This window comes from Solea solea, chromosome 5 (genome assembly GCF_958295425.1).
Source record: "Solea solea chromosome 5, fSolSol10.1, whole genome shotgun sequence".
NCBI classification, from domain to species: domain Eukaryota; kingdom Metazoa; phylum Chordata; class Actinopteri; order Pleuronectiformes; family Soleidae; genus Solea; species Solea solea.
In genome coordinates, this window is record NC_081138.1 from 21,846,309 (window position 1) to 21,871,460 (window position 25,152).

The 25,152-nt window shown below is 39.0% G+C and overlaps 1 protein-coding gene across 1 annotated transcript in view; it reads left to right on the top strand.

Moving 5' to 3' along the window:
- The window catches only part of ush2a (Usher syndrome 2A (autosomal recessive, mild)), a 197,253-nt gene that overhangs the window by 47,011 nt on the left and 125,090 nt on the right, over positions 1 to 25,152 (top strand). The window contains exons 19-29 of the mRNA XM_058630175.1: positions 1,790 to 1,953; positions 2,582 to 2,740; positions 2,832 to 3,060; positions 3,481 to 3,601; positions 3,725 to 3,872; positions 5,268 to 5,543; positions 7,446 to 7,621; positions 8,323 to 8,470; positions 14,454 to 14,560; positions 15,107 to 15,230; positions 22,386 to 22,516. Of these exons, the coding sequence (XP_058486158.1) occupies positions 1,790 to 1,953; positions 2,582 to 2,740; positions 2,832 to 3,060; positions 3,481 to 3,601; positions 3,725 to 3,872; positions 5,268 to 5,543; positions 7,446 to 7,621; positions 8,323 to 8,470; positions 14,454 to 14,560; positions 15,107 to 15,230; positions 22,386 to 22,516 (1,783 nt within the window). The remainder of the gene's footprint in view (positions 1 to 1,789; positions 1,954 to 2,581; positions 2,741 to 2,831; positions 3,061 to 3,480; positions 3,602 to 3,724; positions 3,873 to 5,267; positions 5,544 to 7,445; positions 7,622 to 8,322; positions 8,471 to 14,453; positions 14,561 to 15,106; positions 15,231 to 22,385; positions 22,517 to 25,152) is intronic.

A 25,152-nucleotide genomic window follows, 5' to 3' on the forward strand; every position in this document is an offset into this window, starting at 1 on the left:
GAAATCATCTTTATACAACCGAAATTGATCAGAGCTGCGACTGAGAGCCTGGAAGAAACCCACCCAGACAAAGGACAAAGGTCCCAGACTGGAAATTGAACCCAGCACCTGCTTGCTGTGAGGAAACAGTGCTCACCACCACTGTTTCACCGTGTGGTGGCTGACCTTGTGTGATTGTTGTGTTCCCCCAGAGGCAGAGAGGGATATTGGCCGATGCTGACCCTGTTTTTAAAATGGCAATTTGGCCGATTCTAACACAGATGCTTTGTTTGTTTTAATTTTATGGTTAGGACACAAATAAATCTTCCAAATGAATATTTTTTTATATTATATTAATTAATATTATTTTTTTATTTCTAAATATTGTTTTTTTTTATTTCAGTAAATTTTGGGAAACTCTCTTCATTTGACACTCTCAAAAAAGAGATTGTTCTGATGTTGGTGTTTTCTTCCTCCTTGAGAATGGAGTGAAGGTCGAGTCAGTATATTGGTGTGTGTGTGTGTGTGTGTGTTGAGGGGGTGTGAGAGCACCAGTTGACAGGACAAATTTGCGGCTCGTTATGAGGCTGTGGCTTTTCACATAGTAATAAAGAAGGCGTAGCGGTGTGTGTGTGTGTGTGTGAGGGGGAGAGAGAGAGAGATGGAGCGTGTGAGTATTCAGTGTGTTATAGAAAGAAAAACTACGGCTTTTAATCAGTGTCAAAACCTGTGCACATAAAAATCGTGTATCTGCACGTGATTCAATCAGAACAGCATCTTTTGTGCTCCGTGGGCACAAATGCAGTCAGTCTCAAGCAAGTGGGGAGTTTTTTTCAACACCCGCTTGCTTGGTAAGACAGTCCCACTGCTCTGAATGGTCACTTAGTCAAAACATATTTTAATTAATAAATAGAAGTAAAGATATGCACACTAACAATCACCGTATTTTAATGTGTGCTGGTTCTGAGACTCATTTCATGCCTCTGATAAAACAGCACATTGGCCCTTTAGCTGGTTACCAGTGAATTTTAGAATCCATTTTAAAATCTTGACCCTAGCTTTTAGAGCCTTGCATAGTCAAGCTCCTCCTTACATCTTGGGTCAGATGTTACTTGTGGTTTAAAAAAAAAACCTAGGCTGTGGAACACTGCCGTGACGCTGTTGACGTTTTTGAAAAGCAGTTAAAGACTTTCCTTTTGAAACAGGCTTTTAGTTAGACAAAGGCTTTTCTTGTTTTATTCTTTTTTTTGCATTGCACAAGCGTATGTTTTTAATGTACCCTGGCAGTATGTTATGTATTTTACTAGTATTGCCATATGAAGCACTTTGTGATTCCATATCTGTGAAAGGTGCTTTATAAAATGTACTTACTTAATTAGTGACCTAATTTTATGCCTATATACTGTATATATATATATATTGCATGAGCAATTACAGACATAGATGTGTCTGGGTCAGCAGTGTTGTGTTAGCCTCACTGGGGCTGGGCAGTGGGTGATCATCCAGCCAGTGACCTCACACCCTTTCTCACACACACAGACACACACACACACACACACAGACACACACCCTGGCTAAGAAAAAAACTAAGACCACTGCACTACATATAGTTCAAAAATATCCTTATCTATTGAAATAACATGTAGTGTATCTGTCGGTCTAAATGCTTATGGTTTTTAAATGTAATTGTCAATTCTATATGTTTTAATCATTGTGTCTAACATGGTTCTGGTTATGATTATAAGTGTTTTTTATAAGTGTTATAACTTCTTTTTTGACCTTTTTTGTCTTTCCTTCTGTGCTCGAGCAGATGCCAGCCTTGTGCATGTGACCCAGTGGGCAGTGTCAATCGCTCCTGTCATCCAGACTCAGGCCTGTGTGTGTGTAAACTGCTGGTAACTGGAGACAAGTGTGATGTTTGTCAGCCTGGAGCCAGTCACTTGGACCCTCAGAACCACTTTGGCTGCAGTAAAGGTCTGATTTACCTGTTATTAAACACACACGTGTAGATTAGAGAGATTATGCCGGTGGTGTTGTACCTGAGGTCCTGATTTTCAGAATTGGGACTTGAGCATTGACTGCAATCAGACGCAAAAGTTATATATTGTAATAGGCCATAGTAATTTGTCATACCATGTTAATATCATACTATTATTATATTAATCATGGATTCATTCTGTTTACTGTAGTGTATTATATTTTAGCTCCAGTGAAGAACTGGATCAGTCAGACTCAATTTCGCACTTTACTTGAACTCAACTTACCTTAGACATACACCAATTAGTGAATTTCACTTCTTTTTACACTCCAGTAGTAAACATACACAAGTGGTGCCTTGCTCAGGGGCAGCCCAGCCCTTGGCCCTTCCTGGGATTGAACTGGCAACCTTTCAGTTACAAGCCCTATTCCCTTTCTCTTGGCCATTGGCCGCCCAATTATCAACAGTACTGGATGACATACATACATTAACCATTAGCATCAACTAAAATGTGATATATTTATGTACGAATGTAGTTGATTCTGATGTGTTTGCATGTAATCTGATGTCCTTGTGAAATGTTAGATTATTTGTCTCTTTCTGTTTTTCTTTCATCTGTTGCAGCTCCCTCTCAGCAGCCTGCACCAGTAGGTTTTGCTGTCAGTTATTCTTCAATCCAGTTTACCTGGAATCCTCCCGACTCCCCGAATTCAAACAGACTCAACTACACTCTCATCAGAGATGGACAATCGGTGCATAGCGTCCAACGTCACTATCCTTTCAGTGAGTATCCACACATGGGCGCACAGTACAATATGGAACCATTAATATTCTCATGAAATTCACATGGATTCTCACTTCCTTCCTTTTTAAGTCCCTGAAACATTCGAAGACACTGGTTTGCTTCCCTACACCAACTACTCTTATTGGCTGATAACGGCTACTGTAGCTGGTGAGACAACCAGCACACCAGCCTTCTACCAAACCTTCAGTGCACCACCTGAAGCTGACCAGCTCCATTTAAGCCTTGTTGGGCGACCGGGTCCAACCACTGCCAGCTTTAACTGGAGCACACCGCGAAATGACACCGGCCCAGTGGAAAGGTAAGGAAGGAAGGGAAGTGATGACACTGAGGATTAAGAGGCGGAGCATTTAGGGCTAACTCGGACTAGCTGAACTTCACAACCCCCAATTGAACCGAGTCCCCAATCATACAGAGTCTAGCAAAGACTATTAGGTGTGAAAACAACCTAAGTTTTTTGGGTACTCGGACAAAACCATTCGTCGTAAACGGCCTCAACTGTTGCCTGACATGACTGTCAGGCAACAGTCCTCAATTTTTCCCCTTGTCTCTTCCTCCAGTCTATGGTCACTGACTACATGTGTGTTTGTGATGACACAGATGACACATGGTGAAAGATCACGTCGTGTGTGTTGCGTGAGCCCCGTCATGCAGTGTGAAGTCACAGTGACTGCCAAGCGATGAATTGATGAGCATAATTTTTTTTTTCTGTTGTTCATAGGTTTGTATTATCCTCTACTGAGTCATCTGGTGCAGAGCCCATCGTTCACTACACGGGCTCATCTACAGCGGCTGTGGCAGGTGGACTAAAGCCTTTTACCCAGTACTCCGTAATACTGCAGGTAGGTGGAGCTTATCAAAGCACCAGTGGAAACATATTTATACATGATATTTTCAAAAACAACTATTTGTGTACATGTACAATAGTAAGTAAAATAGTAAGTAACAAACTCTGAACTCTACAGGTTTGCTCTTCTGGGGGTTGTTCTTCTCCTCCACCACTGTTTTTTATGACAGCCCCCGCCCCCCCACAAAACCAGCCTCCACCCAGAGTCACTGCCACAGGACCGTATACACTGCATGTTTCTTGGGAGCCCCCCAGTCAGCCAAATGGTATGACCCCCCAACACACATACACACACACGCAGAATACATCATGTACATGTTGGGAAAAACAAATAAATTCAAAATGTATTGTTTTGTGTGTATTACACTATGCAACGCAACAGACACAGAAACGATTAATGTCATTGTCAGAATAAATAAAGTTTAGAATAATCACACACTCACAGAGAGCTGTTGGAGCTCACATGGTACACTCACCTCGTAGCGTTGCTTTAAGGCTTGTGTCACTCAGGAAGTATGAGAATGAACTAACACTTCTACACTCACACTCACACACACACACACACACACACACACACTGAATTGGAACTGCCTTTGGTAAATCCAAAGAGCTTTGTAACAGCTCTAAGGCTCAGTGTCATACAAAGCCCTAAAACCTGAGTTTGTGTCTCTTCTTCTTCTTCCTCCTCCTCCTCCTCCTCCTTTCTGTCTAATAATCTATTCCCTTCCCAGTATTTTGCAAATCCCTGTAACAAAGATTTATTTCCTGTGCTTCATATTTACCTTATCCCTCTCTCCACATATTGATATTTTTCCTCGTAGCGTAACAGGAAAAAAGACATTGAACATCTTTTAAACATTTGCTGTGACGATCTTGCTCAGTCTTCATGGTTAGGAAAATACCCATAATTAACAGTACACAAGTACTTGACATGAAAAGTATTTATCGCCTGTTTTGTAGTGAGCTGTTCATTAAAGTCGAGAGTATTTCAATGGCCATAAGATCATTCAATAACAATTATTTTTTCTGCTCTGAATGTTTTAACCTCAACTGTGTGAAATGTTTCTCTTTTATCGAGATAATTATAGAAATCAGCCAATTATTATGAGAACCTTTTTGACCCTGAGAGACGAGCTGGGGCCACTGGGTCTTTTAACAAAAAGCCCTTTATTCGATCTTATTTATATTCATACCTGTAACAGTATTTGGACCCTTATTCATTCCATCGTTGGTCTGTGGGTTGCTTATTGTTTGTTGTTAATGTTTTTTCTGTCCTCATTCAAATCCATTCCTGTCATTTACAGCTGGATTAAAGCATGCTAGGCCAATGACAATAGCCTGGTTTTCACCAGAGAACTAAAATGGGACCATGTTGTATTACAGTGCCAATCACTGGCTTGGGCTTTCTCATTATCAGTGGTGTACGAATTACCTCTGAACAGCATGGCATGACTGTGTGTAAATGGGGGATGCATATTAAGTAGAGCTGCAGTATTTAACACCTTTATATTTGATGCTTTGAGACTTATAAATGGTCCCTGGTTCACTAAATCACAAGTAAATTAGTAATAATTACTGTTGCATTGATTTGTTGCTTCTTTTATTCAGTGTGATAAGTGATAAGTCCTCCGTAACGATCTCTTGTTTGTGGTTTTGTACAGGCGTTATCACAAGGTACGAGGTCTTTCTACGTGGACCAATGGAAAGTCCTTCCAGTGAGGCAGTTGAGAACAAAGTGTTTTCCAGCTCTGGTTGGCTGGATTCAAGCGTTCCTCCAGAAACACAGATGACCAACAGGAGCACACTGCCGGCCCCTGAGAGCAGCACAACCATCGTGGGCCTGCAAGCATTTTCCACCTATCAGATAAGAGTGGACAGTGTCAACATGGCAGGAAAAGTCGCATCAGAGTGGACCACAGCGCACACCACGGAGGGAGGTTTGTGTACATCATGATCATGGTTGACTACTTAGACCTTCTTCGCCTTCTTCTTTCAGCAGTATTTAAGAAACCCTTAAGACTTCATGTGCAAGTGAGATTTTGTGAAAGTATGAGACATATTTTCTGTGATGCAGATATAGGAGTGGACCTTAAACCCCTTTAACACCGTTTGCACAAGCGCACTTTGCATTACTGTATGCAATGGTTTGTGCTGGGGATTCTGCGTCTTTGTCACCAGAGAGCAGAGAGTTTCCTTTAAGTTGGCCTGTTTTTGGACATTGTGACAACAACAAAAACTAATAGTATTTTTAATAGGTTTCATACAGTATATGTTTTTTTTATTTTTTTTAACAAAACTTGTTTTTCTTCTTTAAATAGTTAATATACTATTTTGACATGCAGTAAATTGTAAATAACTTCCAGTTATTCTGGAAAAATGTGCAAAAGCACTTACTCACAGGACATTCTCTGTCCCTTTTTCTGGTTAAAATAAGCAACAACAAAAAACTCCAGACACACATTTGTCCAACTGAACTGAAATTGTATTTTTATTTTATTTTATTTTTGCCATAACCCACACAAGGCAAAGGGCAGTGGGGCACAGTGTATGACTAAATTATCGTTTTTGTCCAAAAAATTATATTTTAGAGACACTTTTAATCAGTGGGATCCAGAACACTCAAATATTTGCAAACTTTCAACTAGTTTTTGGTTTTACACAAACCATGTACTGATGAACTGGTACATATGTGTACAGTACACCAACCTCATTATGTAATAACAGAAATCTCAGGTCTGCGAAACCAAATAATAATAATCAAAACCTAACAATGTGATGTTTTTGTCAAATTAATTCCACCAGTTGACAAAAAGCATTCTATGGTAGATTAAAAAACAGGCATTAGTGGGGAAATATGAAGAGAAAAGTAGAAGGGAACGAGGATGGAAGTGTTTGGGGGAGGGGAACTCATTAAGGTATTTGAATTTCAAAGAGATTATATGGCTCATTAGGACTAAACGATTGCCTCCAACATCAGTCTAAGCTATGTGTCTGGATAACAAGCATATGATAACACCATTTCAAATGTGTGAGCATAACTGAGAAGTTACAGGGGAAGAATGTGACTGTGGTTCTGTCTACCATGAATCACATTTCACAGCACATTTCACAGCTAAAAGCCATCAACAATTCCTCTCTCTGATCTGTCGTGTAGTCGTGGCTATCACCACCGTAGAATTATGGAATACTAAAACCATTATGTCCACATAATATCCACTTTGTCTGTTTTGTATTGTTTGTATTGAAAGGTTTTTTTTTGTTTGTGTGTGTGTGTGTTTTGGTTTTGTCACTATACGTGTACAGATTGTAAAGGCAAACCATAAAAATCATATTGATTTGATTTGTACTTTAACCTACTGTAAAATATGAAGTGGTAAAAGAAGTCAAAGTAAGAATGTCCCCAAAAACAGGTAGTAACTCTTCTTTAATCATTAACCTCTCAGAGATAAGCACCGACTGTCACAGACACGGTCTTAAAGGCTATGAATCTTATTTTTCACCCATGTTTAATGTGACAAAATGAATATACAGTGTCAAGGATTTAGAAAACATACCAGTCTTAAGTGAGTGCACTAATTATCCCTAAACGGTTGAAAGTGACAATTCTACAGCCATAAAATCTAAATATTTATAGATTATCATGATGCTCATAAAATGTATATGACACATAACAGTATTGTGAATAGTTTACCCTTTAACTTACTTGCTACTTTTAACAGCTTGCATTTTAATGTTATAGAACAATAGATTAATACATTTGTAATATTGTGAGGGAGAATGTGTTCTATGTTCTGTGTTTTCAAGTTCATAAAGTACTATATGTGTGCCCATTTTTCCAGTCCCAGAGTTGATGGCTCCTCCGGCGGTGTCTGCACTGTCATCCACCAGTATCAGTGTTTCCTGGAGCTCTGCCGAGAGTGAGGGGGTCATCGCCAGAGGACAAGTGACACAATATCGAGTCAACTTACTCACTGAGCAGACCAAAAATCCCTACGCTCCTCCGGTGGTCAGTCAGGTAATCACTGGAGCACTTGCACCTAATCAATAGGGCAACTGCAAAACTTTAAAGCTAAGTTATGGCCTGTGTTGAGTGGAAATGATTATGCCAGTAGCTTGAAGTAAAGGGGAAAAGCCAATAATGGTTTAACACCCCGGTGCTTGGCTACGGCGAGTGGCTGTTCTTGTGAATATAGCTTCTTTAAAACACTTTCTGCTAAGATTTGGTTCAATTATTCAGTCTCACTCACAAATGAATGGATTAGATTTTGGTGGTCAAATGTCACTGTGACCTCCTTAAACACCTTTTTTTGCCTTGTGAATGCAGAATATACAACTGTTCACTTGAATGAAAAAAAATGACCACACAAAATATGTGTGTGATTTTGTGAAATTGATGTCCCAGGAATGTCTGGAGAGAATTTCAACACATTTTCTACAAGCAGTGATTTGGGCTTAGAAATGTTTAGGTGGACTCACAGATTGCCTAGATTTGGGCGGCCAAAGGCTTTTCAAGTCTGTCCCCAACTGACTCATAATCCCTCCCAGATCAGGGGCATAAAAAAAATTCTAGTTTTACGTTTGATTTTATCATACCTTTATTATATAGAGATGCTCTCACCTTCACATCTAATGTGCTGGGTTTTTTTCAGAACTTTATTCCCAAACTGAACACGTTGTCGTTTGAACAGATTTTCTCTTTGTTCTTCCTCTTGTCAGGTCTTGCACCAGGCTGAGCCGTCTTCACCACATGTATATGTAGTGAAAGGACTGAAACCCTTCCACGTGTACAACTTCACTGTTACACTCTGCACTAAAAAGGGTTGTGTTACCAGTCTGCCAAGCACAGGACAGACCCTGCCAGCAGGTAAATAAAAAACCTCCACACACAGCTGTTCTTCTTAGTACACTGCTTTGACATCCATGTATTTGGAAAGTCTAAATCCAGGCATGTCAAAAGGCCGGCCCGCAGACCAATCACGGCCCTCAGTCAGGTGTCTTAAATCTTATACTTTATTAATCCCCTTAGGGAAATTATTTCTCTGCATTTGACCCATCCTAGAATTAGGAGCAGTGGGCTGCCACACTGAGTAGCTTAGATTTGGTAACATTGCCATTTAAAAATGATTATTATGACAATAAAATAATTATAAAACTGTAAAGTGTTACCAAAAAAAGCTCTGAAGGGACCATTGGCCCCCGGAAATCTTCACATTATCAAATCTGACCCTCGTTAAAAAAAGTTTGGACACACGTGGTCTAAACAAACCGTTATCCCTTACCTTAACCAGCTCAATTTATGTCCTTAGCGTTCACCTATTTAAATATTACACAGTTTAAATCAACTTAGTTAATCAGAAATTACATTCTGCCTCACGAGGACCAGGTTTTAGTCTCCATCAGGAATACTGGTCCAGACAAGGTCAGTGTATATGACAGAAAAGGTCACACACCTACATGCTGGTTTTGCATCCTTTGTGTGGACACTCATAGACATAATGCATTCCTTAGCACTTAACCATAACCTTAACCATTAAAACAAAATGCTTAACCAAATTCTAACCCTAACACTAAACCCAGGTCTTAATCATCAAAAAAGCCTGTTATAGTTCTGTGGACCAGCCAAAATGTCCTCACTAAGATGGTTTTGCTTGATAATTGGTCCACACAGCCTACTGTAAACATGTATAAACACACACAGACACACACACTCCAGAACACAAGTTAGTGTCATACCCTGTGTGGGCATTCACACACACACACACACAAAGTCACACAGTCAGTCATCAGGTACTTGAGTGTCGACAGCGTTGTTCATGTTAACCAGAGGGGATATTCATGGCAAGCAGCAGTAAAAAAACAATTTACTGTTAATTACAAGGAGTGAAATGTAGCATTGCTCACATTTCCTGCTGGCCATGAATCAAACGCACACACACACGCACACACAGTTAGAGAAACACACATACGTACAGTAATACGTCTCTCTGTCTCACTCTACTCTCGTAGATTATAACCATTGTGGAAGTAGGATGAATTAGCTGTGTTTAATAACTCGGGCACAAATCTCTGGGAAAGAGATGAGCACTAATTGATCAGTGTGGTATCTCTCTCTCTCTCTCTCTCTCTCTCTCTCTCTCTCTCTCTCTCTCAAACACACACAGTCTTCATCTGTCTGTCAGTTGCTTCTTTACTTTTTCCCTCAACACATCTTTTGAAATCCACTCTAAACACAAAATAGCACACATCAGCGGAGAGACATGATTCATTCTGCATTCTACACATTATATATATACGTATAAAACACACTTGCACACACACTCACTTGACCCTCCAGCACACCTTATCCATCTGTTCACTGGCATTCTTACTTTTACTGCTGATTTTATGCTTCTTGTGTTTTGTTTACGTTTTGCGTATTCTTTCCGGTGAATAGACAATGGCTGCATTGATGAGCGGATGTAAAAAAAACAAAAAAGAAAACAATTCTTTTATCTATAAATACTTGCTCAGGGATTTGAGCTTTTGAACATGCGCTTAACAGCTACATCTGTTGACGGAGCAAATATTTTCACTTCCCACATTCTCAGAAAGCCCTTCCTTCTATTTATCTTGATGGATGAGACTTCATTTTGTAATTGTCGGACTTTTTTAAATGTATTTTTAATGGCTACATCTGTTGACACAGCCACAATGTTTATTTCAAGTGATTCCAAAGACTTCTCTTGACTGTAATACAGTACAATACAATATGGCTTATTGTACCCAGTTGACTTTTTGAATGTATTTTTAACAGCCACATCTGCTGCCACTATGTTGTTTGATCCAACGCCAAAGATGTCCCTTGTTTCAACTATAAGAAATGATAATGGCATATGCTGTTTGGCACGCGTCTCTTTTTGTATGGCGTGCGCTAATCCACTGGGTGTTGTGCTTCTGTTGTAGCTCCAAACCTCATATAACACACACACACACACGTACACATTTGATTTGGAATTTTCTTGCATTTTTTAATTGTTAAAAATACACAGTTAACACTGCATTTGTGAAAGCATTCTTACAACAGCATTTAAGGATGCATTTACTATTATTTCTTTATTGCTGAGTTACTTTACTTTTGATCACTCAAACAAATATTAAATGTTATCTTCGACAAGATATGGTAAATAATAGCATCTCATGAGAAAATGCTCTATGTTTTAAGTCTATTCAATGAATATTGAAGTAAAGTTTGATTAACTCTTAGTGTGCAAGGATCACACAAATACTTACATGGACATCCTGGGGGTGTGTGTTTATAGGTATAGGTTATGATTCATTTTATATCTAATATTTTCTTTTAAAAAACAGGAGTGGCGATAATTGTGCCAAACCACTAAATAGACAGTTTGTCACCAATTATAATCCAATTTTTAAAATGTTGAGCACTTATTGCTCAGGTGTGTTTGTATAGTTGGTGAAAATGAAAAAAAAAAAATAGTAATAATTTCATCAGAATGCCTAGGATATAAGACACTCCATATTGCACAAGATATTATCTTATAGCCTCTGTATATACATTTTAACATGGTAATGGAAAAAAGCAGCTTAAATGCTCTGTGAGTTAACCCTTTAACACCAAGCGTATCGCAGACGACACATTGGCGACGGTTAGTGCTATCGTCAAAACCAACATGTGGTTATTAGGGTAGTTTCACTCCTGCTGTTTCAGGAAGCCTGTGAATCAGCGTCTTTGTCACCAGAGAGAGAAGAGAGTTGGAAAAACTTTTAAATGCGATTTATCCTGTTCAAATTTTAAATTTAACATGCAAAATCCGGTGTTTGTGTACAACTACAGTGTTTTTTTCAAAATAAAACGTATTTTTCTTCATTTTAAACTGTTAATATACTATTTTAACTGCCAGATATTGAAAGTTATTCTATAAAAATCGGCAAAAACACATAGTCACAGGACATTTTCTAGCCCTTTTATGGTTAAAATGATCAAAAAAAAAAGTCCAGACGGACATTTTGAGGCTTAGGTGTTAAAGGGTTAAGGGTTAGGGGGGAAAAATCCATAATTAATATCTCGTACTCCCTGATTTGGATGGCTTTAACTCAACTCCAAAAATCCAACGTAATCTGTCCAAAAGTTTGGCTTCCAATGCTCATTCTACAGAAACACAACAAACATTGTCATGTTGCCTAAAAGACACTTTGCTTGTGGGGGGAAATGATCCTCACATTAAGTGTACTGCTTGTAAGATCTACTTGAGCGTGGCGCTAATGCACTGATAAATCTACTGCACACAAGGCTGGGCCATTAGAGGCAACTACCATCTGCTGTAAGCGAGCAGACAGCATCTGCCAAACCGCTGGAGTTACACCAAAGCACACGACTAAACATTAGCGTGCACACTGAGACAGACGTAACGACACGAGGAAAAGTGCTTACAGTCCATGTGTGTCGTCGCGTTTGCAGTTGTTTCATTGTGTGTGTGTGTGTGTGTGTGTGTGTGTGTGTGTGTCTTCCCACAAAGTTATTGATCACAACGTAAAGTGAGTAGCTAATCAGGGGCTGATGGTGATGTTTTATGTATCCTACATCCATAAAGGCTTGTTCTACAAGACATGCACACAGGGAGACATACGTACATACACACTCGCACTGTAACGCCATTCAACAGAACAGGAACTTTATTGATTTATGCATAATTGGCCTGAGGCCCTTCTTGAGGAGAGAAATATGCATGGCCAGGGATCACCATGTCAATAAGTGGCGTGTCTGTGTGCGTGGTGTAACTGTACGCTAAGAGCCTGTTAGGACATGTCAGTTGCTGTAAAAACAGAAAACACTCACAAATGTGTGGACAATTGCTCCTGGGAGCTGGTCCATGATTTAGCTGCTTCATTACCATGTCGGCAGCTAAAATTAACCTTTCTGGTGGACTATTAACCTTGCATGTGTGTGTGTGTGTGTATACATGTGTTTTGGGCACACTCACAATAAGGCAAGTGGATTTCATCAAACTGAATGTGTCACGGTATCAAGTACGATACATTTTGGTGAATTAACAAGCAGTGAAAACATGACACGTAAAGATTGAAGCACAGCACATTAGATGGTATCACCGGGGAGAGAAGCTGTTATTCTCTGTGTGACATTCTAACCACTGTCAAATATAATAATAATAATAATAATAATAATAATACATACAGCAACACACTCTTCTGTACCTTGAGGTCTGACAAAGTTTGTTATTGATCAGGGTTTTTTTTTTATAATCAATGAGTGAACCATCAATCAATCAATCAATGTTTATTTATATAGCCCTTTACAATATCTGCAAGGTACTCAAAGTGCTCACTCACATAAAAAAGGAAAGGATAAAAATCACAGAGGAATAAAATACACAATAAAACAGTAAGGAAAACCAATAAAATTAGAAAATGTACAATTAAGAACAGAGGGAAAGCCACTGAGTTTTAAAAGCCATTCTTAATAAATATCTGTTTTAAGTTTTACTCTTTACTCCCAGTGATAGAATGATAGCAACAGCAAAGGAACGGTCACCCAACCGTTTGTATCTTGACCTGGGGACAGGTACTTAAAAAGTTTCATGGGTGACGATAGATCTGTTGTGTGAGTGTGTGTGACATTGTCTAATAATAAGGGGAAGTACTGAGGTCAAAAAATCTGAAATAAAAAAAATATAGAAAATATATACAAAATTTATAAAATCAAGCTTTTACATACAGTGCTTAACACATTTATTCGACCACCAGCCACAGCTGCCCTACATTGACAGCATTAGTCATTATCTAAGCTGTTATCATGTATTATGTGCCTCCATTAAAATTTAGGACATTGCATGTACACGCTCCACATGTATTCACAGTGACTGCGGCCTGAGAAGTCATTAAAAATCCACTCTCATTTTGGCCTGTTCTCTACAATGACAGGATGTCTAGCAAAAGTTGTGTACTGTTGCTTTAAAGTTGCCTTACTTTTGCATTTCCATTCATCCACTTTTACACCACTAAGACACATTTGTTTTTCCTTGTGTCAAAACTAGTGCACCAGTGGTAAAGCAAAGCTGTGTTTGTGGACGTCTGTCTGTGTGTGTGTGTGTGTGTGTGTGTCTCATTGTTCTAAATGTCACCATAGCTCAATTTCAATAGACTGGTAAGCTATTGATTGGAAGCAATTTATGGTTTGATGTGCCAAGATGAGCCGCCAAAGACAAGCTGTCCACTTCCCTTTTAAGAGCTCTATTAGAACTCACACTAAAGATGGTCCGCGTGTGTGTCACCGAGAGCTAATTTACTCCTACCATAGACCATTTAGACAATTACTGGGACACTCACACACGCACACAAACACACAGGATGGATTGACACTTAATACACACATATCTTTCCCATCTCTCCGCCAGTCCATCATTGGCTATGTTTCTCTGTCCATTCTTGTGTGTCTCCTCTCACTATATCAGGGCGTCTCTGCTTGATTTATTTATGACACGCGTTGAAACTGCAGCTCCAGTAGCTCCCAGTGTGTTTCAAAGGGACATTTAATTAAACATCTAAAGTGAGAGAAGGATATTAAATTGACCCTCTGTTAAATGAAAATGGGACTTCTGTCCAATCCGGACATAATGGGACATGAGAGAAAATGTGCTTAAGTCATTGTAGCGAGGGGGAAAGAAACACAACAGAATTCATTTTCATTCATTTTTATAAACATGGCGTTCATTCTAGTGTATGTCACTGTGTTTCTTTTCTCCCATTTGAACACACAAGACACAGTAAGAAGCGTTCATTTCAACACGTTAAAAGAAAAAAAATCCTATTTTCTCCCTCTCCGTCTTCAGCTCCAACAGGACTATCTCCACCTCGATTACATCCAGTTAATGAAGCCACCATGGAGATAGATTGGGACTCCCCAGGCCAACTCAATGGACCATACCCGATATATCAGGTTGGTAAGAAAGTGTATATATATATATGTGTATACAATATGTGAAGGTTGGCAGTGTCTTCATTAAGTTATTTATTTTGTGTGTACCCTATATACTAGTGCACATAACAGTTCCTTGGCTCTGTCTTTGGGTCACTTTTTTGTCTTATCTTCACTTCTGTGGACAGATTATTTCCCCCTCCAAAAGGAAAATAAAATCATTCCTTTTACAAAATATCTTAAGTCCAGACTGAAACATAAAAATGGCCGGTGCTTGTTCGACCAGCCCTGATGCACAATCATTTTTTCCGGTGGAATCATGAACCTTGTGGTTCAGTTAAAGGAATACTTCACCGATTTGCATTAAGCTTTGTATTACTAGAATTTAAAAAATTGTACTTCCCAACTTCAGTTTCCCCTGAGTCGAGAGCAAAGCTAAATGTAAATCAGTGAAGTAGTCCTTTACTCCTGACATTCATCTTTTCCAGAGGATGAATCCTGTTCTCAAACATGTGACTATGTTTTTTTGAAGAATCTCTTACTCTATGCCATTATTCTTTTATCCAGGTGGAGAGAACAGACGTCTCTCTCTCCGACCCACAGGTCCCTGTGGTCCGAGGAACCCGATTCCTCGGAAACGGTTACTGCCAGTTTCCGAGTGACGTTCTTCCTGTCAATAGTGACTTTACAGGTAATGTGTATAGACGTGTATCAGAAAGTAGATGGCATGTCTGCACTCGGAATTATGAAGTGCACGTGTGCCACTGCAGTGTTTCAGGTTTCTATAGTGACAATCCTTTAGAATGACTTCTTAAAGGTCAATTATCTTTTTGTTTACCAGCATCATTAGAGGGTTGAGCTGCACAGCCAAACATGTTCTGCTTCATCTGAGAACATCACCCAGTGACGCTCATAATTAATGACTGCTGATACTAATCAGTGAGATTTGAGCAGGCAAAGCGCTTTGGCTGTCCTGCACAAACCTTGTGTTTCCACTTGTGTTTTTCCCCTCACAAACAAAAATGTTGGATGATTTCCTCTTGACAAGGACTGTTAAAAACTGTGTGTGGGCAGACAATGTCAAATATGGGGAAATGAGTGTTTGAATACGTGTGGCAAAGTCTCGATTTTGTTCAGCTTCAAAAGATTTACATTATTACACTGTGACCTTTCAAGCTCGGGTCCATAATTTGTCTCTGAAGCACTTCATCTTATTTTTTGAGACCCTCACAGGCCATGCCCCCCATAGCCATTAGTGAATAAAGTCTATGACCCTCTGTAGCCCTCAGAATACTTGAATAAACATGACCAATCATTTATACAGGCTCCACGGAAGGATTGGCTGGTGTACCTTTCTCTCATTAACCGATCTGCCTACTTGTGCACATGAGCCTGTGCTCTCACAGAGCCTCACCAGAATCTTCACAATGAGCTGCGCAAAGATAAACAGAAATGAGGAGGGGCTGGGATGTACAGTGTCTGTTGCATTTTATTGCAAGCTTTTTCCACACTCACAGTCTTTAGCTGTAAGTAGTCTTTGGTTTGGGAGGGTTTTGATTCAAGAGGAAGAAATAATGTGACAGAGATAGTACAGTGAAGTCTTCTTAGCATTCTGGTTTATTAGATAGTGATGGTAGAGAGAGATGGGGAAGATAAATTACAGAATGTGGTGGATGACGTGAAACCCAGCATTCAGGTTGATTTTGAACCATTCATCAATGGATTTGCAGCAGTTTTTGTGCGTACACTTGCATGTTAGTCATCAATAAAAACAAAATTGGTCCTTTAAAGGTCATGGAGAGGTTTTCAAAATAATGACAATCACTTATTTGTGGACGTAAATATTAAAAGACAAAAACAAATCTGTTCAAGTCACTTTAATGTCCTAGAATTATTTGTTTCACAGGTTTTACTAGGTTTAAGAGAGCCAGGGTCATGCTATTGTTTGCATGTAAGGGTAGGTCACACTAAATACTTGATACTTTAACCCGTACAAGCTCTTTTATGTCTCTTTTCCTACATTTTCTCAGTGATTGAGAAATAAATTCACTATATCTTCCATTATAGCACTGCTAAAACAACAAATACAATGATGGCCTAAGACTTTTACACAGCACTGTGCTACCAACAAATAGATGATGAGTTTTGCTATTGAGGGTTTCATCTCCCCCAGTGTCCTCCTTCATAAAGGGTAATGGATCAGACAATCACTTTCAGACCGGATCTATTCTGGACCATCAATGTGTCGGCAGTCCTCAAACCATCGCCCTGGTACAACCATCAATACTAATAGCATCATCTACAGACAGTTATTCCCATCGAAGCGCACAGAACAGCGTACAAATCAAACCCAAATTGGATTATGAATGTAATGCAGTGTAATGCCCCCTCGAGAGTCAATTGATCACTGAGGAGAGACTCGTCAATCGTTGATGTCTCGCGGAAAACCCGGCTACTTCAGCAATGACAACTGTAAGAGATTTTTCGTGAGATGAATCTGCAAGTTGTAGTTTTTTTGTGTACTTTCATATTTACATACTTACTTGATGATACACTGGTTTTTATTGTTATTTTTGTGAATAGTTTTTATTCACAAAAAGAAAAGCCTTTCCAGGGAAATTTTTTCATCAACGGTCTTAATGACAACTTTTTTTTTAGTCTTTTTTATTAAAGAGAGATGTTTAAGCATGGCCAATATTCTGTAATTTAAAAAGCGTAGTTAGGGGTTTTTGAAGTGGGGTTATATGAGGTAAGTTAGTACAGTACTGTGCAAAGGACTCAGGGCACCACCAGCTTTGAAAGTTGTTAGAAAGCTGTCGATGAATTTAACTCATGCAACATGTGTAATGCACAAACATGTCTTGGATAAAGACATACGCTAACCCAAAAAAAACTAAAAATGTCAGTGACATTAATTGTGAGGGTTTCACTCCAGTTTTAACACAGCCAGGCATGGTTGTGCTTTTGTTCCTGTGTAAGGGTAGTTCACACTAAATACTTGACACTTTTCCATGAATAATGTTATATTAAAGACGCATACATGTTTCCCATATTCTCTGGATGTGTTCCAATATAAAATAATTTTACCGTATGGTCATTGTAGCGTTGCTTAAGCAATGGTGACCTTCGAATTTCTCCACAGCGCTGTATATTACTGTGCTCTGTACGTTGCCAAAAATATTTATATAAAATAGTCAAATAACAAAATGCTCACCTACTACATTCTACATAAGTTTAAGTGTCGTGTTATCTTAAAAACATGCTCACTGTTTTACCTTGCATTGAAGAAACTGATTATGTCACGGAAGCTCACTCAAAAGATCCCGGACTGCTCTGTTCAATTTAGTTAGGATCAAAATGGGTTAGCATGTAAAACCAATTGATATTTGCCCTTTTGCCGGAAATTTTATGGCCACTTTGCCAAAATTATTTTCAGCCAAATAGCTTTTTTCCATGTGCGGTTATTGTGATAGGAGTGCCTCTGTTCATAAATGATAAGTCTGCTCTCTCGTGATAGACGACGCTTCTTCATGTTGAATGAATTAAGGGTGCTCGAGGTCAACGTTTACCACACTGAATCTTACTCAAGATAAAAAGAAACAGGACTATAACGATATGCACTCATACCGTGATATGAATACACGGAAAGTGGTTGTTTCCATAAGTAAATGCTAGTTCATTCATCTTCCCCATTATGTTTCAATATTTTAAAGCTCTATGATGTGACTTCCTGCTCTCCCGCATGTCACTCTCCCTTAAGTGAAAAAAGTATTTAAATAAATAGCGGTTGAGAAGAGATTATATCATCCTCTCTCTCTCTCTCTCCCCCCAATTATAATTCTTCAGTATCTGAGCCTGAAATGGGCTGATTGTAATGATGATGACGGCCTTCTCGTCCCCTCACTCGTCCAGATGTGCTTCTTTAACGTAGAGTAAATGAAGAGAGATGGAACATCACAAACATATTTTCGAGAAAAATAAATGAACGCGGGGGAACAAATAGACTTGGATCACTTCCAGACACGTCTAATACAATACATTGCTGCAGCACCGCTGCCGAAACTGAACAGGAAAGAGGGAAATGTTAAATGATACAAATTATTTTCCCTTAATTAATATGATTGATTGCCAGGCGTTGACGTTGAGCGAGGAGGGGGAGAAATGTGTGAAAGGAAAGTTTGCGCAGACATCATTAGTTTTTCCTCATTTAAAGATTAATCAGAAGAGGCTGGGCTCTTTAATTCTGTCATTTGTATATTTAATGGGCTGCTGCAGAATCTATGGGTGTAATTAGCTAGCTGCCGCGCTCTCATTAATACGCCAGGCTCTGATTAATGCCAGCGGAGAACTAACATGACTGGAGTTATTCAGGTTATGTTGTGTAGATGATTACACACAACCTCTACTGTTTACTGAGACAGAGAGAGGAGAAACAGTACACATTAAACAATACTACCTAATAAATAAGACCCTGTTCAAAACCTTCCTGTTAACGTTGGGTGTTGTGGGATATAACATAAATCCTCCTTAGGTATATTCAGTTTGAACAGCGCAGTCCATTTAAAGCCAAAAAATGTTTCATTTATTGAAAACTCAATTGAAACACAGTAAATACTATAATTGTGTAGGTCATGAAATGTATTCCATCAGATTTTGACACTGCCAAAACTATAGTCATGCGTTTCATTTCAGAAATAATCTCAGAATTTGCAAATTGTGGTTTAACAGATGTGTCAGAATCACATGTAGTTTCTTCTGTTTTTATTGTTTTAAAAATTTAACAATATGGCTCTGCAGCAGTTCATAAACCAATGGGTGACATCCATGGATGTATAATAAGAACACCAGGTGAGAAACGTCTATAGAAGTGAACACTCTTTGCCGTCTGGAAATACAGTACATGTATATCCATGGTGACATCATGACACATGGTTTGTGTACACTGAGCATTTTCTTGAGCACACATGACCCTATGAATCTTTATTTACACTCTACCTAACACTTATATGTGTGAGGACCTTTTGTGGTATAAACACTGACCTTGTCTGGACCTGCAGTCCTTATATGAGGCTTTATTTCATAGTAATTGGTTAAATTTAGCGCTAATGTTTGTACTTTGATTTTTAAGTTAAGGTTAGGGTTAGGCATTAACTGGTTATGGTTAAGGTTTGGGACCAAACGTTGTTTACACTGTCCACATGAATGGATGTCAATGCAGTGTCTTTAAGAAGAATAGCTGTGCGTTGCATGTGCAGTAAATGCAAAAGCATGACCTGTCATCATGTGTGGTCAGGTTTGTTGTTGATGGCTCCAAAGTGGTTGTCGGTGTGAAGTAGCACAAGTCCTGAGGGGAAATCTGAAGTAAGTAATGCTGAGTATCACTTAGGTCAGAGGTCTCAAAGCTGCGGCTTATTGTTGTTTGTTTTTGAATGCAAAGATTAATTTTGCCTTATAGATACGATTTTATTGTGAATGACGTATCGTTCCGTATCAACACACACTTCTATTTTGAAAGTTTGTGGAATATCCTCACAAGTATTTTTATGTCAGCATCTTCCTGACCGGACTCAGTGTCATTTGAGTTTGAGACCCCTGCCTTAGATTTTGGACAATTGGACTAAGCACCTTAGTCAAGCAGCCTGTCCCTATCCACACTGAAACATAACATACAGTTCAGCAGTCATAAAATATACAGATATTCAGTTTAGGGTTACAAATTCAGTTTCCTTTAACCTATAGTTGAAGTAGTTACTAAACAATTGTCAGTTTATTGTTAGAATAAATAACAGAAATGCTATCCTTTGAACATAAATTTGAAACTTGTACATGTTCCACGTTGATGTCCACAACAGGAAACACTGGTTGCTTATTATTGTCAGTACATTGTACCACTGCAAATGTTTATGCCTGAATTAGGACAAAAGAGAAAGAGAGAGAAGAGAGAGAAAAGAAAGAAAGAGGGGATGTACAGGAAGGGGGGAGAGTTGGGAGGAAAGAAGAGAACTTAAGATGCAGGGAGGAAAAAATGCTCAAAGGAGGCAATGAGAGGAGGAAAGGGTGAATAAAAAGGTCAAGAAAAAGCAAGTGGAAGGTTAAAAGCAGAGGGAAGAAAGAAAGAAAGGAAGGGATGAGAGACCCGGGAAGTGTGGGGGAGAGAGGAAGGTTAAAAGGGGATAATGTAATGTCAGGTATCTGTCAGGACTTCACTCATCTCTGTGGTGACAAGGTCATGAATGTAAATGACACAGACCGCATGATGTACAGAATGCAAGTCCAATGTTAAAGAACATGTGTGTCTGGTCCTGGCTGTTTACTGCAAACACATTTACTGTGTCCACCGTGGCAGATTTGTCTTAATCATTGACCAAGGCATTATGTATGATTTGTGATCACTGCATAATGAGCAACAAAAGTGAACCACGTCTATCCTGACATATTTTTTAACCTCTCTGTTTGAAAAGAAAAGTGCTTTGTTGTGAGTATTGTCCTCTAACTTGAATGCTAGACTGTAATTGAAAGGGCGAAGCCGTGATACTTTATTAGCCACATCGTAATGTAAGACAGGAGTCCTGAAACCTTTTTTTATGCCTTAGTGGCTGGAGGCACTATGTTTTTGGATTATTCGTCCATCTCATTCATATGAACATGATATCTCAATCAGGATTTGAGAGAATTTATTTAAATGTGGAGCAAACTTTCACTTGGACTCAAGGATGAACTGACTTTGGTGGTCAAAGGTTACCGTTTTGCCTTTCTATTGCATTCTAGTTTGGACTATGTAAATATAATAATTGAAAGTGACAGACTTTTGCTATTAACCAACATATATAATAGATCTTGTTACAAATAGATTCAAGTGACTTCTCTCCATACACTGAAACACAGGAAACACACACGTACACACAGACTCTCTTATAGACATTAAAGCGTATGGTTTGGCTGTGTCACTGTGTGGATCTAGTCCTGGATTAAGATTCACAATCATGATCCACTGCAACATGACAAGACAGTCCTGTGAATGAATTATCTACCGTGTGTGTGTGTGTATGTTTGAGATTTTGCTGCTCTAAAAAAAAACAAAAAAAAAACATAGTTTCCCCCACATTGCTAAATTCAAAGCATTGAACAGCATCATTTACAATAGCGGCTGGAAAGCTCTGTTATGTTATATTTTGGTCTCCCTCTCAGAGTTGTAGAGACACTGATTACATCTCAGATGGATTATTGTAATTCTCTGCATGTGGGCTTAGACCAGTCCTCTATCCAACCACTCAGGTAAATCCAGAATACTGCCACTCACCTTTTGACTGGGAAAAGCGAAGAGAGATTAAATCACACTGGTGTTGCGCTCCCTCACTGGCTTCCTATTCATTTTAGGATTTGTTTTAAAATGTTATTGATGCTTTGGTACCATCTTACCTCTCTGAACTCCTTCAACCCATCCCAAGCTCTGAGCTCTAATAACAGGTTGCTTGTAAATGTGCCCTAAACCCGCCTAAAACTTCTGTAACTGCCCCCAAACTATGGAACGATTTACCAATTTAAATTAATTCTGCCCCCACCATTGAACATTTTAAATCACTTTTAAAGACCCACCTCGTCTCCTTGGCCTTCAAGTCAGGATGAGAATAATCAACCCAGACACAACTATCTAGATTTTTACCATTTTATTACTTTTAGGTTTTATACCTTGTTGTAACGCCTTTTACGTTGTAAAGCACTTTGGTCAACCCTGGTTGACCAAAAAAAATGTGCTCTAGAAATAAAGTTGACTTGACTTTTCTCTCTCACCCTCTCTCCCTCTGTCCCCACAACCCCCCTTGTTCCTGATCTTTCTTTCTACCAGGTGTTGAGTTGAGTTTTAGAACTGGTTCTCCAGATGGCTTGCTGTTCTGTGCGTTCTCTCCTGGAAATCAGGAAGAGTTCCTGGCAATTCACATCAAAAATGGACGCCCCTACTTTTTGTTTGACCCACAGGTACTTTTTTCATTTCTTTAAGAATACGAGCACTTTAAGTATAGTCGATTTGAGGAAAATATCTTACTTTTGACGGATATTGTAATTGCTATTTCAATCATAAAATCTTTTGAAAGTCAAACTTAATTTCAATATTCACTGTGTTAGAGATTGATAAGATGATGAAGAATTACCATGTGACACATCATCAAAATATAACTTACTCTACACTCTTAGGTTCTAATTGAGATATGAACAGCTTCTAACACATGTGTGATATTTTTATCTGGTATAGAACTTATAGAAAAATAGAACAATTTACTGTGTTAAATAAAGTAACAGAAAAATAAACAGACCTAAACAGAACTCAGTGAAAGTGACAAAAGGAGGATGGCATGACTTTGTAAAACCATTTACAGTGAAGTATAAGTCCTGTATCAGATGTGCTTAAATTACAGCTTGAATAAATGACCGGCTAATAATAATTATTATTTTGCTGGTATTTTGCTGGTTTGCTGGACCAAAGTCATAAATTCACTTTGTCTCCCATGGGTGTAGTATGGATAAACATATGGAGTTTTATACAGTAATTCAGAGCACCATATCTGACAAAATAAGTTGCCTTAAACATTTTGAAGTGTACTGTCCTAGTGGCCATTAAACTCATTTTGACAGGCCATTGCATTTATCTTTTTCATCCACATTGTCACTTACTTTAGTTCAATCCTACTCACTTTACTTAGTCACTCACCTTCACCTATAAATTTCTCTTTTGCTTTAGATCTACCTCCATCTCTCTATCTCACTCTCACTCCATGTGTCTCCCGTTTTCCCACCCACTTGCTCTCATCTAATAAATGTGATCTGTAGCCCCTCATTGGTTTCTGTCAGGGCGACAGCGAAAGAGGAAAAAACTTTGAAAGTGTGTCAACGTTTGAATTGGACTGCAATTAACTCATTCCCTGCAGTCACCGCGCGTGAATACCAATTGCAAGCTAATTAAGCTTTGCACCCTTGCACACATACACACATACACAGCCTCCTTTCCCTTATCCATCCATGCAGACACGTGTAGAGGGGTTAAGGAGTCAACGACTTTCGATGATGAAAGTGATGATGAGAGATGATTACGCATACTTCCATGAGGCCACCAACTAATTACACACTCAAACAAACACACATATACACACTTTTCTATCATTATACACCAATGTTTATCAAAAAGTCTTCATCAAAATGCAACTATCTATGTACCTGTGTGCGTGTGTGTGTGTGTGGATGGTTGTTTAGATCCTTGTTGTGTTGTGTGTCTAGGTTGTGCAGTGTAGTGTATGTGTGTCTTCTCTAACTGGGTTGATTCCTTTGTTTAAGCTAGTTTAGGGTAATTAACAGTGGGAGTGGTGTCACGGCTTATTAGTGTTCCCCTGGATACATATAGCTGGGCCCATTACTTCCTTCTATTAGCCTGTTGAGCTAGCCTAATGGGATTACCAGTGCAGTGGAGGTAATTTAGCATGACATGGGAAAGTGATATGCACATAAATATGTGCACATGCAAGCTGTCACACACAAACACTCAAAAACATTATGTTTCTCATGTTAAAAGACAAAAAACAGTAGTTTGTAATTCCTAAAACTGTCACATTCAGATTATTGTCAAATGAGTTTACACAATGTTGAGTAAGGGGTAGCTAACCCCCCTCTTCTGACGCTAACCCCACCCAATGCTTGATTTTTAAAATTGCCTAAAGTGAGCACTGTTGCCTAACTGTACTCCTCAGTAAGGAAATTATATTGGCTGTCCTGAAAGTTGCTAGAAGTTGCTAAATGAAAATAAGCTAATTTGCATAATTGGCCATGTGTAATTGTAATGGACGCTGTAGGAATAACGTCAGGGGAGAGACAAACGGTGAGTAAAAAAACAACCGAAATTTGTTTTGAACTACAAATTAACCCAAAAGAGACACTCTGGCAGAGTTACTTTGTTCAGTGCAGTGATTTATTTTAGATTAAGACAATTTTACATGCTTTGGGATGGGGGAGGGGCCCCCGGCAGCACCTGCTGCTCGTTGAGTAAAACGATATGCTTTCATGTCAGAGTCTCCAAAAGCCTCCAATGACACCAGAAAATGGTCCTAGATTTATCGCTAGTTGCTTTTTTTTGGTAAAGAGCTGCTAGATTGGTCTGAATACTCGCTAAATATAGTAATAAATTAAGTTAAGTTGGCTAGTGAGCTAGGAGCTTAATAAGGGAGAGGATGGAGATTTGGGAGTTGTGCAGGGGCCATGGTCTTGAAGGGAATTTGATACCGAGATGCAGCTGTGTGGAATATATCCACCGTTAAGGTGCTAAAATGCACACATAATTCACACTATATTGATGCAGTAGTCAAGTGTTTTATTGAATACAGTACAAGTATAGCAGCGAACAACTTTTCTTTGTAAATGAGTAAGTACATGTGCTCATGCCAACAATGTCAGGTGATTAGTTGGTCCTCAGTGAGGCCGAGGAGCCCTACGCCTACAGTAGACCAGACATGACTGCATATTTTTAGAGCTATCCACTTGTGATTGGATCACACAATGCCTGTTCTGATCTGCCCTCACAAACAGATAATATACAAGTCCTACATTCACTTGCTACGACTCAATAAAAA